We start from the raw sequence: 15,754 nt of genomic DNA, 5'->3' as shown, positions 1-15,754 counted from the left end.
ACAAGTCAATTTCCTCTCCTCTGCTCTGTCCCTCCTTTCACCTCTGCACTCGGAGGCCTGTTGCACTCCTCTAATCTCCTATTATCTCTTTTCCTCCTTCTGTTTCTTCCTGTCTGTGCCCCCTTTCCCGACTTCGATTATTCTCAGCATGTGCACCCGGTTGAATTTAGAGGTTGTATTAGCCAGTGATACATCAAACCTTGACAGATGTTTTGTCTCTTGACTTGTAATAGTGTGCACACGTCTTCTTTAAGTACTTTTGCTTTATCAGGTTCCTTTCCTCTCATTTTCTCTCTTCCTGTTTCTTCTGTTCTCTCTTTTTTCCTGATTATTCCTTCCCTTTCTTCTCTTTCTTCTGCTCATTTCTTCACCACTTGAATCCTCTTGTTTCCTTTTGTTTCTTCTCATTTACTCTTCTTTAACTCTTTCATGCATGAATTATGAGAACCTTAGTCAATATTTTTTCTTGAATGATTTTATTCCTCTTTAGGCATGAAAAAAACAATGCAATTGATTTTTTTTTTTTTTTTTAATGAACGTTTTTTTCAAGGAGTTACAAAAATGTACACTCAGCTGGACATCATGTGTTTAATTTTTGAAGGAAAGGAACATGTATTTAAAACCCATCATCAGAAAGTAAGATAAAATAACATAAGATACACTTTATTGATCCCCCAAGGGGGAAATTGAAGTGTGCGCAGCGGTGCAAGACAATATGCATCAATACAATAGAAAAATAAAGAGATACAAATATAAACAAGTTTGTTAAAGTGGCTAAAGTGACAAAAATAGCAATAATAACAATCATAAAGTTCTATACTGTGTGAAAACTATGATATAAAAACATTTTTAATGCCGCTAATCTGATGTTTTCTCACATTTTAACATACTCTAATACTAATTATTATTTATTTTATTTATTTATTTGTATCAGACATGTAAATAGTTACAGTCCATAGAGTATAATAAACATTTTAAAAAAATAAAAATAAAATAATAATAATAATAATAATAATAATAATAATAATAATAATAATGGTTTTATATATATATATATATATAAAAACAACACGCATGCACACACCCTATCTTCAATAACAAGTATAAAGATGCCGGTACCAGTATTTAACAAGTGTAGAATCTGCCTAAAAGTCAGAATTAACAATTGTAAAAATCACAACATTTCTAGAGTGACTCAAACGCAGTATAAAATTTAAAATTGCTTTCTGTAACATCTCATAGTAAGAGCAAACATTATTAAAACAGAACATACCACTAGCACTACAGCTACGATAAAAACCATGTATAATACGGAATGCATTGTTAAAAGCCACTCTGACTGAGTGAGCAGTACAATTACAATTAACCCATAAGTGACAGAGATAAATACTGGAGCAAAAAGATATGAACAATTTATTCTTAACAGTAGTGGAACAAAAAAATTATCCACTTCATGAAGATAATATGCAAAAAAATAAAAATAATAATAATAATAAAAAATAAAAGATTGATTTTTAATTGATTTACACTAAAACATGTTACTGCAGATCAGGTTTATCAAGAACAGCAAAGTTACAGTAATGGTATGAATTGCAGTGTTTGGGATGATGCATAAGTGTCCACTGTGTTGGCTGATATGGAACTAAAACAATAAAACCCATGAATATACAAGAGAACAGCTGTAGAATAACTGTCCACTGTAGTGACCACTATGTATGAAAGGGTTAATTTCCTCCCCTCAAGTTTCCTCTACTCTCCTCTTTCCTCTCCTTATCTCCTCCTCTTGTTTCCTCTCCTCTCATTTCCTCTCTCCTCTCCTCTTGTTTCCTCTCTCTTAGTTCCACCTCCTGTCATTTCACCTCCTCTCATTTCGTATTGTCTCATTTCCCATCATCTCATTTCCTCTCTCCTCTCCTCTTCTCTAAATCCTCCTTTAGAAGACTTATAGCTGCAGTCAAACTAACAATGAAACACCTTTCACATACCCTTGGTCCGATCCATCCCGCCTCGTAACCAGCTCACCCTCTGGTCCACAGCGCAATGCACCTCCAGCAGTGACTCAGCTCTCTCCCACATTATTAACATTCACCGCAGCCTCTACAATACCTTTCCCTAAATGAGTGTATAGGAAGGGAAGGCCAGAGAATGGTGAGGACAAACTAGGGGTGAGTGGAGGAGGATGATGGGAAAAGAAAGGTGGCAACGGCAATTAGCTGAACCCTATTTTCCTGTGCGTATTATTGTCAGCGTCACTAAGTGATAGGTGCACTGTCCCCGTCACTGTTGGTGTGGCACATGTCACCACAGGCCAGTAAATTGGCTGAGTGAAACATCTGTTGACACCCTCTTCCTTACCACAGGCCTGTCACTGATTCATTTGATTGGTTAAGTGACACTTACTGGCTGTGATGGGGTGTCAAAACTTAATGATCAAGCGTGGATGAAGTCTGGGGTGACAGTGGAAGAAAAATGCCAAAGCTTTTCTAGCAACCAGCAAACATGTTTACAGTGTTCCTGCAGCAAAAAAGAAATTCCTTGACAGTTTTCAGTTTCAAAACAGGCTTTTGTAGAAAACACACACAATTAATTGCATTATTCATCACAGAAAACATCTTTTCTCAGTTCCAAAAATAGCCCGTCTTCACACCGAAGCAGTAAACTTGAGCTAATCACGAGACAGCGTGCAGTGACGGTGAAGGCTCAGATTAGGATGCCTGTAATGGGTGTTTCTGAGATTGTGGGAGTGTAGATGACAGAGCAAGGAATAAGTGGTTTGAATGGTGGTGGGGAGAGCATAACTCTCAACTGGGATTAGCGCAGATGACGAAGCCTCTGGCGTTAATCTGCCACACTCACTCACACACACACAAGAAAGAGCGTCTCTTTCCTTGTCTCTATTACTCTGCTGTCCTCCTTTGCGACGGCTTCCTGTGTTCGCTTTTCATCTCTCATCGGGTCTTCTGTGTGTTTCAATGGGGAATGCTACACTGATGGTACTTTGTTGCCATCTTTTATCCTCGATGTACAGTGGTTGACTTCCAACAAATACTTAAAGCTGAATGAGAGAGAGAAAGAAAAGAGCACAGCTGTTTCCTGATCCTCTCATCTTTTTCATCATTCTCTCTGCTTTCAGTTTTTTTTAATTCTCCACTTTCTGCCAAAAAGCATTCATTTTATGCAATAAGGATTATGGTTTGCTCAGGTACAGGGTTCTTCCCACGTACACCTCCATATTAAAAGATAGTGGGACGAACTCAGTGTGACACTTAAAGCTGAAATCGGTCTAAGTACTCTCTTTGACACTTGTACATGGATTTTTTCAATCAGCAGCGTACAGTACTATTTAATCTAATGTTTCAAGAACAAATTCAATTTGTAGACTCTCAAATTCACTATAGTCACTTGTTGAACCATTTACTAGGTACTCTACAGAAGGCAATAATTATTTTCTTTCCATAAAATAATTGCTTAATAGTTCAATATGTAACAAGTGAAGTTTGAAGTGCTAACTGCCATGCCACAGGTGTCAAACATGCGGCCCAGGGGCCAAATTTGGCACCCCAAAGGGTCCAGTCCGGCCCATGGGATTAATTTGTGAAATGTAAAAATTACACAGAAGATATTAAAAATCCTTTTAGTTCAGGTTCCACATTCAGACCAATTCAATCTCAAGTGGGCAGGACTAGTAAAATACTATCATAAAAACATATAAATAATGACAACTCCAATTTTTTCTCTTTGTAAATGTAAATATTTTCATGTATTTACACTAAAACAAAGTATAACAAAAAATGGTGAATAACCTGAATCAATATAAACAACCTGAGATGTCTTAAGAGAAGTAAGTACAATTTTAACAAGATTCTGCCTGTTATTAAATGTTTTGTGTATTTGTAGATCCAGTGTGATCTGTAAGTTCTAATGTACATGTGTAAATGATAAACTGAGGCAGAATATTGTTAAAATTACACTTATTTTTTCAGTTTGTTCATGTTGTTCACATCTTTTGAAAGGATAGTTTGTAGATGTAACCTTTTCATAATGTAAATGTACTTTTTTCGCTCTAAAACAGAGAAAAGTTTGGAGTTGACATTATTTACATATTATTGTATTATTACTTTACTGGTTCGGCCCACTTCAGATCAAATTTGGCTTAATGTGGCCCCTGAACTATAATGAGTTTGACACCCCTGCACTATGCCATCGCACCACCTCATGGTGAGGTTTCAGTATCAAACTCCATTCTTTTCCTTTAGAGCGAAACAATAGTAATGCATTTATTTTATATATATATATATATATATATATATATATATATATATATATATATATATATATATATATATATATATATATATATATATATATATATATATATATATATATACACACACATATATATACACACACATATATATACACACACACACATATATATATATATATATATATATATATATATATATATATATATATATATATATATATATATATATATATATATAATTTTTTTTATTTATTTTTTTACTTTATTGCCTGTTAAAGCTATTATTTACCTGTTCTCACCCTCAGTTTGCCCTCGGAGTTATTTTAGTGGCTGCTCAAAACTATTGAATTAACTCACTACTCCCTCTAGTGGTCACTTACATTAATATAATAATCGGCCTGTAGCTAATTCAGTATACTGATATCTTTTGTCATAACATCAGAATTCTAACGTTGAGAGTTAATGTAGAGTTGAATTAATGAAGAATTCAGACCCAAGCAGAGCATTTACAGTTTATGTAGACCACAGGGAAATGTTTTAAAATGCATAACTCCATTTAAAAAATCCAAATATCACTCCTTTAATGTAAAAGTGATATTGCACACTAAATAACACAGACAACCTTATATATTTAGTAAATGTGCCGGTTGCATACACACAGGCTAAATTGCATCTGCTGTTCCTGGCACGTTGATGGTATGCAAAAACAAAAACATATAAAAGCACGTAAAAACAAGCAATTAGGAAAGCGGTGACATAACCATATGGCCATTTAAATATAGTGAAATATGCTGCCTTGTCAAACACAGAAAACAAGTGTATTTAGGGACATAGCAGAAGTAGCGCAGGTGTAATTCATTTTATAAACAACTGCTTCATTCCATTAACGTGTTCACTTTGTGCTTTTATGCTCTGATGACTTAGTGTGACATTTTAATTGAGTTAAGCCCATGAACGTATGTGATGCCACAACTGATGTTATTACTTACACCTGCGCTTTTGCTCCAGTGAGCAGTCCAAGAACATGGTGTTGTGAGAAAGGTCTATTAACCTGCTTCACCTTATTAAACCATGTCACCCAGTTTAATTACAATTCCCCCTTTACTTGGCATGATTATAGAGAACAAAAGAGAAATGAGAATTTGATTAACTCGGTTAACTCTGAAAATCAATAAATGGTAAGAGTAGCCGAGGTTTTTCTTCTTCTTGGAAACTTAATGATGTTTTAATAACAAATACAGCGCACGTTGTTTACCAGCTAATTATGAGACATTTGATTATCATTTAAGGTGACACACACTACACTGGATTTTTTGTACTTCAATAACCACAGCCTCTGCAAGGTAAACCTGACTGAATATGACAACCCAAATTCGCTTGCGAGCGCAATCAAAAGATGTGGCAGGCCAGATGCAGCTGCAGGCTTTGAGTCACATGTGGTCAACTGTCACTTTGCCATACTTATGAGTACGTTGACTTTAAATCCCCCAGGATTCTGCTCACCCCATTTTCCCCTAACCTGATGCCGTAGTTTAAGAAAAATTAAAACTACAACTCTCTATTCAAGCTTGTCCTGTGCAGCTTTCTTAAATTTCAGTTGAGCATGCTGTAAACAATCCAATGTTTGCGCAGCTTGTCAACTGTGAAGGATAAACTACAAGAATTGAGGGAGTTTCATACTCACACTGATTAGAACTCATTCTCTGTGAAATGAGGGCAGTCCATGTCCCAAGGTGTTCACACAGACCATTTCCTATTTGCCCATATGTCTAAATTATACAAAATCCTTGTGTTTGACTCCAAAGTTTTTCATTATACCTGCACTGTAATCTTATGATCTCATTGGACACTTCATGCATATTTTTGTTTGCTTTGACTTAATTTCCATTTTTCTTATATCCTCTTCTGGTCTCTTCATTCTTTAGGCTTAAAGGGCTCCCTCCAGAGGATGCAGCTTGAGTATGTTGATGTGGTTTTTGCCAACCGACCAGACAGCAACACTCCCATGGAGGGTGAGTGATCATGGACCAGCCCTGGGGAGAGATGGTGGAGGGTTAGGGCAGGGACAATGCATGTTATTCTGTAACATGAGAAGGTGAGGAATACTGACAGGAACACTGTCCTCACCGGACTGTTGACCTTTGCCTTAGACCGACGGCATTTGTCTTGTCATGTGTATGCATCGCTCTCTCTCTCATAAACAGACACATATTTCAATCTTTCCTCATCCGTTGTACTCTATTTTCGTCTACCGGTCTTCTTCTCTTTTTCTTTATGCCTCTGCGGGATTGCAACTTTCCACTGGGTTTCTGAGCTGCACCCGCTCCGGGCCCTCCCTGTTCTTCAGAAGCAGGATTATCTGGCCCCCCCAGGGGAAGCTGGTGTATTTTTGGGTTGGTCTCACTAGATACAAGCCCTACTGTGCGCACTTTTGCTTCAACACTCAAGTGCAGCCTCCCCCACTCATCTATCTTATGTCACCACTTACTTTTCTTTCAGTGTCTTCCTCAGTGAGTTGTTGCTTGGGAAGTGACCACTCCAAACTATTCTTCTTCCCAAACACCTTATCCACAGGTGTCTTTAAAGAGTCCCACTGGGTTCTATAAAACTGTTTCCAGTCTGTCTTCTTTGCGCACCCCCATGCTTCCTCCCCTTCAAGCCAGCAGACTGTGGGAGACCAATCTGTCATACTTAGAGTTCCTGGGGCCTTGCTGTCACTGGTATCACTGGTGACTGGCAGACAGACTGTGCACTCCCTCTGCCAAACCCCATACTAAGTTGTCTCTCTAAATAAAGTTACTTTCCTATTGACAAGTAATGTCAGGAAGTGTAATCTAGTCGATAAACTGATTGATCAAGAGCTTGACACAGCTTGAAACACCAGATGATGGATTAAAAACACACAGACACATAAATATAAAGACATATAGGCTGAGTGTGAACTGCTCGTGGCAGGTTTATGCCCATTAATCAGTGTAAAACACTGTGCACATTTACTTCATCCTTCATTACAGTGGATCAAGGCCATTGTTATGAATCACTGTGCAAAAGATCAGCCACCGTTTACAAGTGGAGAGAAGGAGAGAGAATGTGAGTACACAAAACCATAGTTTGTATCCCTTATGCATTGACAGTGTTCATGAATATCTCCTTCTACAGACAGAACTGCTGACACAGAAAAAGTGGAAGCACATTAAATGTCTTTGGGCATTTGCAGTGCACGTGACTTGTTATGTGCAAGTCTGAGTTATCGATTCACAGACCCACATACTCCTGCAACTTAAAACTGGATTAACAGTGTCACTTATTAAGTGAGAATATTAAGTGCTATAAGTAGTAATGTTGGTGTGTGTACGGTGAATGTGTGTACAATTTGTGTTCATATTCCTTCTTGTAACTTAAACTGCATCTGACTTTGTGTGAGACAGCACGTGTCCCCTTGGGAAGCAAAAAGTGATGTCATTGCTATAAAGTCTGCTTTAGTTAGTGTCACTGGCTTTATTCTTCTGTCCACTAATCCTTCTGTGTGCTTCTCTCTTCTCTCTGCAACTTGTTCTTGCCTTGATTTGTCTTTTGGCTCGTGTTCATGAAAGCAGCAGGGACAGGCCCTCTACCAGCGCCACTAATAAAACTCAACTTCCCCTTTTCTTTGCAATAACTGGCTCCCTTTTCATTTCCTCTTCTGCTCCTTGCTGTAGCAGCTGCCACCTTTACTGATGAGATGAGACTGTATAGTCATTTTGCTTTGAGGGATTAAAGGCAAAGCTTTCACTCTATCTACCATGTCTCCTAAAGTTATAGTTCATGAAAATCTCATATTGTCACAAATATGAAAAGAAGGTGGCTGGAGGACAAAGAAGTAAAGACCAGCCATCTGTGCCATAATCGATTCATTGTTCTAAGAGGCGTCCTGTAGCCTGTAGAGTAAATGTCCAAGTCTCAGCACAATGATGTTACCCAGTCAGCATCATTTTTTATTTGACAGAACAATATGCAGCAAACTGAATTCAGCCTTTCAACTAAATATGAAGATATTCCAGATGGATGAATAAATAAATGCAAATGAAAATGGCTGGCTGGCATTGAAAAATAGATGTTACATCAAACCCACAGGCCACAAATTTAGACAGGACAACTAATAAAATTTTACAGCTAGAGCATTCAGCAAACGAGCACCATCCAGGGCAAGCGTGACATTCCTTCAAATAGCAGGATATCAACCTCTCTCCTTTCCAGCAGAAAAGAACAACAAGTAGCATCCTACCACTGCAGACTCAAATCCCTTTTTCCCACAACAGAAGACTAAGGAAGGTCTTTATCAGACATTGATAATCTCATGTGGTGTGATATATTGATCAGTGTTCTTTTGTAGGAGGGAAAACATTAGCTTCTAAGCAGCATCCTCAAAGACATGTGGACCTCAATCTCAACACCTGCACAGAAAGAAATGCTTATCAGTGCTTTTTGTAGGGTATGTTTTCTTCTTCATTCCTTGCTGCAGTCTGCAGGAGGGCACAGCCTGCTGACAGCTGACCAAATGTTCCCAGGCAAGCAAAAAAAAATGTATTTAACATACATATTTAACAACACAGAGAAAAATTTGCACATACAGTTGCGGAAAAAATAATTACACCACCCTTGTTTTCTTCAATTTGTTGCTCATTTTAATGCCTGGTACAACTAAAGGTACATTTGTTTGGACAAATACAATGATAACAACAAAAATAGCTCATAAGAGTTTAATTTAAGAGCTGATATCTAACCATTTTCCATGTTTTCTTCATTATAACCAAAATCACTTCAGTTCTTACATCAATATCTATGGCATTGTACTGCCAAAAACAGTACTTTTAAGCATTCCATGTTTTCTTTTCTCTGTTTTAGTCACATGATACACACAGGAGTTATTTCAGTGGTTCCCAACCTTTTTTTGGCTCGTGACCCCATTTTAACATCATAAATTTCTGGCAACCCCAGACATTCAAAATAGAAACTTTTTTTCGGGCTAAAATTAATTTATTTTTGATCATGTAATAGTTTGCTATACTATGTTGCAAATAAACATTAATTTTAGACAACATTTAGTCAATATAATGTATATTATTATGGACGGAGGCAGAACAACCAGGTGTAGATTACTGCACAAAGGGAGGGTTTTATTTTCCTTGGTCAGTATATGTACAGTCAGTCCAGCTTGGATTTACAAGGCTGACAATTAATACTGAACAAACAAGAACTCAAACTATGAATTAAGAAAGAGCTGCAGCATCTGAAACCGACCGCAATGAACATTTGAAAGATAAACAGTACCACAGTGCTTCAGTTTCAGCTTTAGTTTGTCATGTCTGTTATGTATCGGGATTGTCTCTGTCAACTCACCAAATATATTTTATTTGGAAGATTTATTTTTTATTTTTATCAATTATTAGAAATTTCAGGCCACCCATTTGAATTCCAGGCGACCCCACATGGGGTCCCGACTCCAAAGTTGAAAAACACTGAGTTAGTTACTTGACTGCATTTTTGATGACTTTAAATGGTCTAACAATTTTTTCCACGACTGTAGAGTATTTGCTTGTGAACAGGCAAGGCATGACACTACCTGTGGCCCCAGGCAGTCACAGGGTCTCCAAGGGCTGACTACACAGCAATGTGTCAAAATGTGGCATTTAACCACAACTTCCCTCCAGGAAAATACCAGACATACACATTACTCCTGTGGCTCTGTCCAAATCAACACACTAAATGTGAAGATGGATGATCTAACACTGTTTCAAACCTCTTTGGAAAACTGCAGCCTTTTTTCCACCCCTCTGCATTGAACCACAGAGTAGGTAATGGAATCTTAACAGTGACCAACAATAATTACATCTGTGAATGACATACAGTATTTAACCCCACTCCATGTCTGAGAACACTAGAAATACAGAAGTTTTGTTTCCTTTCAGACCACTTTACTGACAATGGACAATTTGCAGAGACAGAAGGAAACCTCCCCAAGGTTACCTTTGTCATTCTAATAAAACAGTGATGCATCTTATATTTTTTATATGTTTCATGCAATGTTGTGCTTTATTGAAAGTTATCCACAAATGTTGATGTTTTTTTTTTTTTTCCCCAGCATAGTGTAATATTTATCAGAAGAGCACAACAGTTTATTGACCTGAGGTTTCTCATCGCAGTATTTTTTTTTTCCTAAAATGTAAATAATATGAGCTTTTGAATGGAAACATATTCACATTTCACAACATTCTTCCTTCTGTGCTGTGCCTCTACCATTTACGACACATTCAAATTTCAGATAACCCTTTTTTATTATACGTTTCGTGCTGTGTTTTGCCTTTATTGGAAGTTATTCACAAGTGGGTTTTTTCCAGCATAGTGTAATATTTATCAGAAGAGCACAACAGTCTTTTGACCTGAGGTTTCTCATCACAGTATTTTTTTTTTCTAAAATGTAAATAAATAAGCTTTTGAAAAGAAACATATTCACATTTCACAACATTCTTCCTTCTGTGCTGTGCCTCTACCATTTACGACACATTCAAATTTCAGATAACCCTTTTTATATTTATTATATGTTTCGTGCTGTGTTTTGCCTTTGTTGAAAGTTATTCACAAGTGGGTTTTTTCCAGCATAGTGTAATATTTATCAGAAGAGCACAACAGTCTTTTGACCTGAAGTTTCTCACCGCAGTGTTTTTTTTTCCTAAAATGTAAATAATATTCAAATAAACATATTCACGTTTTACAACATTTATCCTTCTGTGCTGTGCCTCGATCATTTACGACACATTCAAATTTCACATAACCCTCGTGGGCATTGTTGTACATGTTTTTATACACACATAAGCGTGTCCACGTTCCCACAAGTTCACCCATATCACCTCTTCAAACCTGCAGTGGGCCTGTGTAAGTGAACAGCGTATGCTGATTTCACCTGTTCATTACTTTAGTGTGACCCATTATTGGAGGTGATGACTCATTGTAGCTTCTTCGAAAGAAACTGTATATTAAAGCCGGCCAGTAGGTATGTGTAAGCATTTCTACGGTATAAATCAAATTGTCATCCAGACCTCCTGGCAGCCAGGTGGATTATTCATAATAATACTTACAAACTCAGATGAAGTGCCTCCAAGGTTCTGACTTTCTGGCAGTTTTTCCCTCAATCCTTATATTCCTCCAAATCCCTCCCTCCCCATTGGACCAGATGCACTGTTATTCCTCTATCATCCGACTGGCTTCACTCACACACACACACACACACACACACACACACACTTGCTCTCTGTCTCTCACTGAGCTGCACTTGGGTCCAAAGAGAGGACTAGTGATGAAAAGGAATTGCTCTTTTTTTAATCACACTCTGCTGTGGTCTTGTCTCTTCACCCTCATTTACAGTCTTCCCATTTCATATTTTCCATCCAGAATTTGCTTTTCACTTATGTAACAGATCTTTTATTGCATTTTAGGTGCAATTATAGGCTACAGCAATTACAGGCTAAAGCGATCAGAATAAATTATTTTTCCCCTTTGCTGTTGTTGTCTTAATAATTAGAGAACTTTTGCACAGAAAACAAGAGACACATTTAAGATAATATCTGTATGGGAAAATGCAGTAGCTATATTCTAATAAACACCGTTTTGCATATTTACTCTTTCCCCTCTTGTTCCCTGCTGCATCCTCAGTCAAAAATTCGCAAACCACTTGCAAACCTTTGTGGCTGGTCACAGCTATCTTGTCTTGACTTGTCATTGGGCCCCTGCAGCATGTGTCCAGATTAGGTACTATGACCCCAGCAAACAATTTCTGCTTACCCATGAGTTAAAAATTTAATTTTCCACACAGCGTTTCACTTGTCTGCTTTGTTTTGCCACTTACCGAGGTGCCAGTTCTACCAAAGGGCTGTCTTGGAGGGCCTTTAATTCTTCTTTAATTATTTTCATTATGCTTATGTTGCATTTTTGCTTGGGAAAAATGATGAAATTGAAATAGATGCAATATAAATCTAACATAAGTACAGTTTAAAATGTTTCCTGCTGATGGTGATATCAATGTTGAAGATGTGGCGCCACCCACTGTTCAGTTATTGCCAATGTTCATATCTGCTTCTATGATGTTTTCTCTTTACAGAAATTGTCCGAGCAATGACACACGTTATTAACCAGGGGATGGCCATGTACTGGGGAACATCTCGATGGTCTGCCATGGAGATTATGGTGAGACGGGGGAAAAACATGGAATGAAGTCCTTAACTTGAACCTTTTTGGGGTCACTGTGAAGCATGTTTTGCTGTCTATAGTATAGAGCAATTTCTGACATCTTTGAGACCTAGCTAAATGTGTTCATATATGACATTGTAATTTGCGATGACTATACTGAAGCTATCAGCACTGTAACTAATAACAGTGTTTTTATCTGTTGAAAACAGCAGTTAAGTCTTAAATGAAGCAATACATAGAAAAACACTCATTACCAAATGCAGTGACAGTGGGAATTTGTCATCCCTTAACATTGCCTTCCCTTTCTTTTCATCTCCTATTTACATTCAATTAGGAGGCATACTCTGTGGCCAGGCAGTTTAATCTAATTCCACCAGTTTGTGAGCAAGCAGAATATCACTTCTTCCAGAGAGATAAAGTGGAGACTCAGCTACCAGAGCTCTATCATAAAATAGGTATGTTCCACTATCGTCCCCCAGAATGTTCTTTTTTAGGCGTAAAGTCGCAATTGAGTTTATATGTTAATGTTTGGATAGATTTTCTCTTTTGTTCTAACTGGTCACCGTATAATTTCAGGTGTGGGTGTTGTCTCTTGGTCTCCCTTGGCCTGTGGAATTATCACTGGGAAGTATGAGAACGGTGTCCCAGAATCCTCCAGGGCCTCATTGAAGGTGACGGTTGATTTTAAGTATCAGTTAAAAGTCATTTTAACATGATTTTGAGTGCATCATTTTTTTGTTTTCATATGTACCTGCAGCCATACCAGTGGTTGAGAGACAAGATAACAAGTGAAGATGGGAGAAAACAGCAAGCCAAACTAAAAGAACTGGCTCATATTGCAGAAAAGCTTGGATGCACTTTACCACAGCTAGCCATAGGTAAGAACTAACTTTCTCACTTTTCCATTTCTACAAAAAAATGTCTTCAGTTGATTAATTTTCAGCAACAACATTTTTTTTTTTTTTTAACTTTATTTTTATTGTTTGAATTCTGTACAATACAAATATAAGGGACATTTGGGATACACTGACCATAAACAACCTTTGTGACTAACAATTAGTTTTAGTAATGTGACGTTGAAATGAAATTTGTCCATTTCTTCCATTTGTAATGATGCTGTTCTTCTTGAGTCCTCAATCTATGGGTCAGAATCTCCATCTCAAATATTCCATTCACTATTTGTAGCCAGTCGTTAGTATTAGGTAGTTATAATCTGCACCTTTTTTGGTAATAGCCTTTTTACAGGCTGCTAATAGTATTTTCAACAAATATCTATCATTTTTAATTACATTATTACTAATAATACATCCGAAATGCATCACCAAACATGTTTTAGGAATTGTATAATCCAATATCTTAACAATTGTTGAATATACATTATCTCAGAATGATACAAGTTTAGGACATAACCAAAATACATGTACATGGTTTACACTGACATCTCCACATTTTCTCCAACAAGGTGGAACTTTGGACACACATTATTTTAGGAGTTAAGAAAAATCAAATTATATTTTTCCAGCAGTGTTCCCTCCATATTCTTGAAGAACTGGTTGACTGTTGAATTCTCCAGATATTGACCCATTCCTCCTCTAAGACAGCAATTCCCAGTTCTTTTTCCAGCAACAACATTTTAAGTTGTTATTTGCAAGTTTACTCTCTGATACCTACATTTTATTCATTATGTTGATAACCCCCTCCTTTTTTTAGCCTGGTGTCTGAGGAATGAGGGAGTGAGCTCAGTGCTGCTGGGATCATCCAATCCAACCCAACTAACAGAGAACCTGGGAGCCATTCAGGTGAATACACAATAATGATGAGCAATCATTTGAGCTGCTGGTCCTACAGGACAGGATTGTATGATTATGTGCTCTTTCCATTTTGTGTGCACCACAGGTAATTCCAAAGATGACAGCAGGCATTGCCACAGAAGTGGATCATATACTGGGCAATCGTCCTCACAGTAAAAGGGACTACCATCATTAGGATGAATCTATGAACTATGCTCGAAAGCTTATCAAAGCTCACTACTCACAGCCATGGCACGAAAAATCTGTGCCCAACTATGCTCGTGTGTGCGTATGACTGTATGTGTGACTGTGACAAATGTTCTGCTTGGCTCCTTGTGTGTAAGAAGATCGCCCAGTACTCATTATTGTAAAGTGAGCTACTTGACAAAGCATGCATGCTACAGCTATAGCAAACAGCCATTGGACTCAGTCAGACATGAAGATCCAATAAGAGGATTTTTTTTTCTGCTCAGTCAAACTATGCAGAAGAAGCTGAACCAGAAATTCCTTAAATTTATTGAGTAATTAATCTTGTCCACTGAGCCAGGGAGCTCAAGATGACTACCAGTACCATGGGCAAGTTACATAACTCAACAAAAATGGATTTCTGTGAACTGGGGTGTCACAGTACTTTAGAAGCACTTGTTTCCCCCAAAAGCATTACATCTGCTCAGGACAGTGCAGTAAATGCATGACAAAAAGATCAAGCGCATCAAATTATATACAAAAATCTAGCTTACTAAATGTTTGTGATGTGTTGAAAAAAATAAAAAATGACATGTAACTGGGCTGGTCTTAGGACAGTGGATGAAAAGCTAATACCTCCCATTGCAGCTGAAGCTGGCCTGTCAACATTATAATTTTAATATTGGATGAACTAACAATCTGTTGCCGCTAATACCAAGAGCAAGAGAGCTACATTTAACCATGAAATGTATCAAAACATCTGTACTGACTGTTTTATACTGTATTTCCTTAGCCTAATAAGCAGCTATGTCAAAATGGGCTTTTTGTCTTGTATTTTTTGTCTTTTTTTTTTTGTTTGTTACCTTTAAATCTCAAAGTATTGTTCAATAATTTCCTTGTTTTGTGCCCATCATTTCACTTTTATTTTAAACTTTGACAGACTTTCTGTCAGGACTGATAATGTCTGGATCATCTACCTGGGTTATATGTTGTGACTAAAACATTTGTGTATTCAAAGTTGGGAGATATGTGGATTTTACAAAGCCATGTAGCTAATGAAGAATCTCACTACAAAAATCTACAATAACTTATGGACCCTGCAGTCATTGCACCTGGAACAAACTGAACTTTAACTTCTTTCTTTCCAGATGCCACTTTTACATATTAGGAATATCTAAGCTATCTTCAGTCTGTTAAAACATGTATTTTGGTTGTGACCATCAGATTTGTACATACAAAATAAAGAGCTTATTCTCATGTTATTCAATGTTTTAACGAACTGTAGTGA

General features: G+C 37.3%; 1 protein-coding gene across 2 annotated transcripts in view; it reads left to right on the top strand.

Annotated features, from left to right (window-relative positions):
- The window catches only part of kcnab1b (potassium voltage-gated channel subfamily A regulatory beta subunit 1b), a 50,330-nt gene extending 34,602 nt beyond the window's left edge, over positions 1-15,728 (top strand). For both annotated transcript variants that reach the window (XM_030160822.1, XM_030160824.1), the window contains 7 exons: positions 6,193-6,279; positions 12,402-12,487; positions 12,825-12,945; positions 13,067-13,161; positions 13,248-13,368; positions 14,201-14,289; positions 14,387-15,728. In XM_030160822.1, the coding sequence (XP_030016682.1) occupies positions 6,193-6,279; positions 12,402-12,487; positions 12,825-12,945; positions 13,067-13,161; positions 13,248-13,368; positions 14,201-14,289; positions 14,387-14,476 (689 nt within the window). In that variant the 3' untranslated portion in view covers positions 14,477-15,728. The remainder of the gene's footprint in view (positions 1-6,192; positions 6,280-12,401; positions 12,488-12,824; positions 12,946-13,066; positions 13,162-13,247; positions 13,369-14,200; positions 14,290-14,386) is intronic.
- Positions 15,729-15,754: the final 26 nt, after the last annotated feature.

Source organism: Sphaeramia orbicularis, chromosome 17 (assembly GCF_902148855.1).
Source record: "Sphaeramia orbicularis chromosome 17, fSphaOr1.1, whole genome shotgun sequence".
Lineage (NCBI taxonomy): Eukaryota > Metazoa > Chordata > Actinopteri > Kurtiformes > Apogonidae > Sphaeramia > Sphaeramia orbicularis.
Note: the sequence above shows the minus strand (reverse complement) of the source record. Positions and strands in the feature narration are given on the sequence as shown.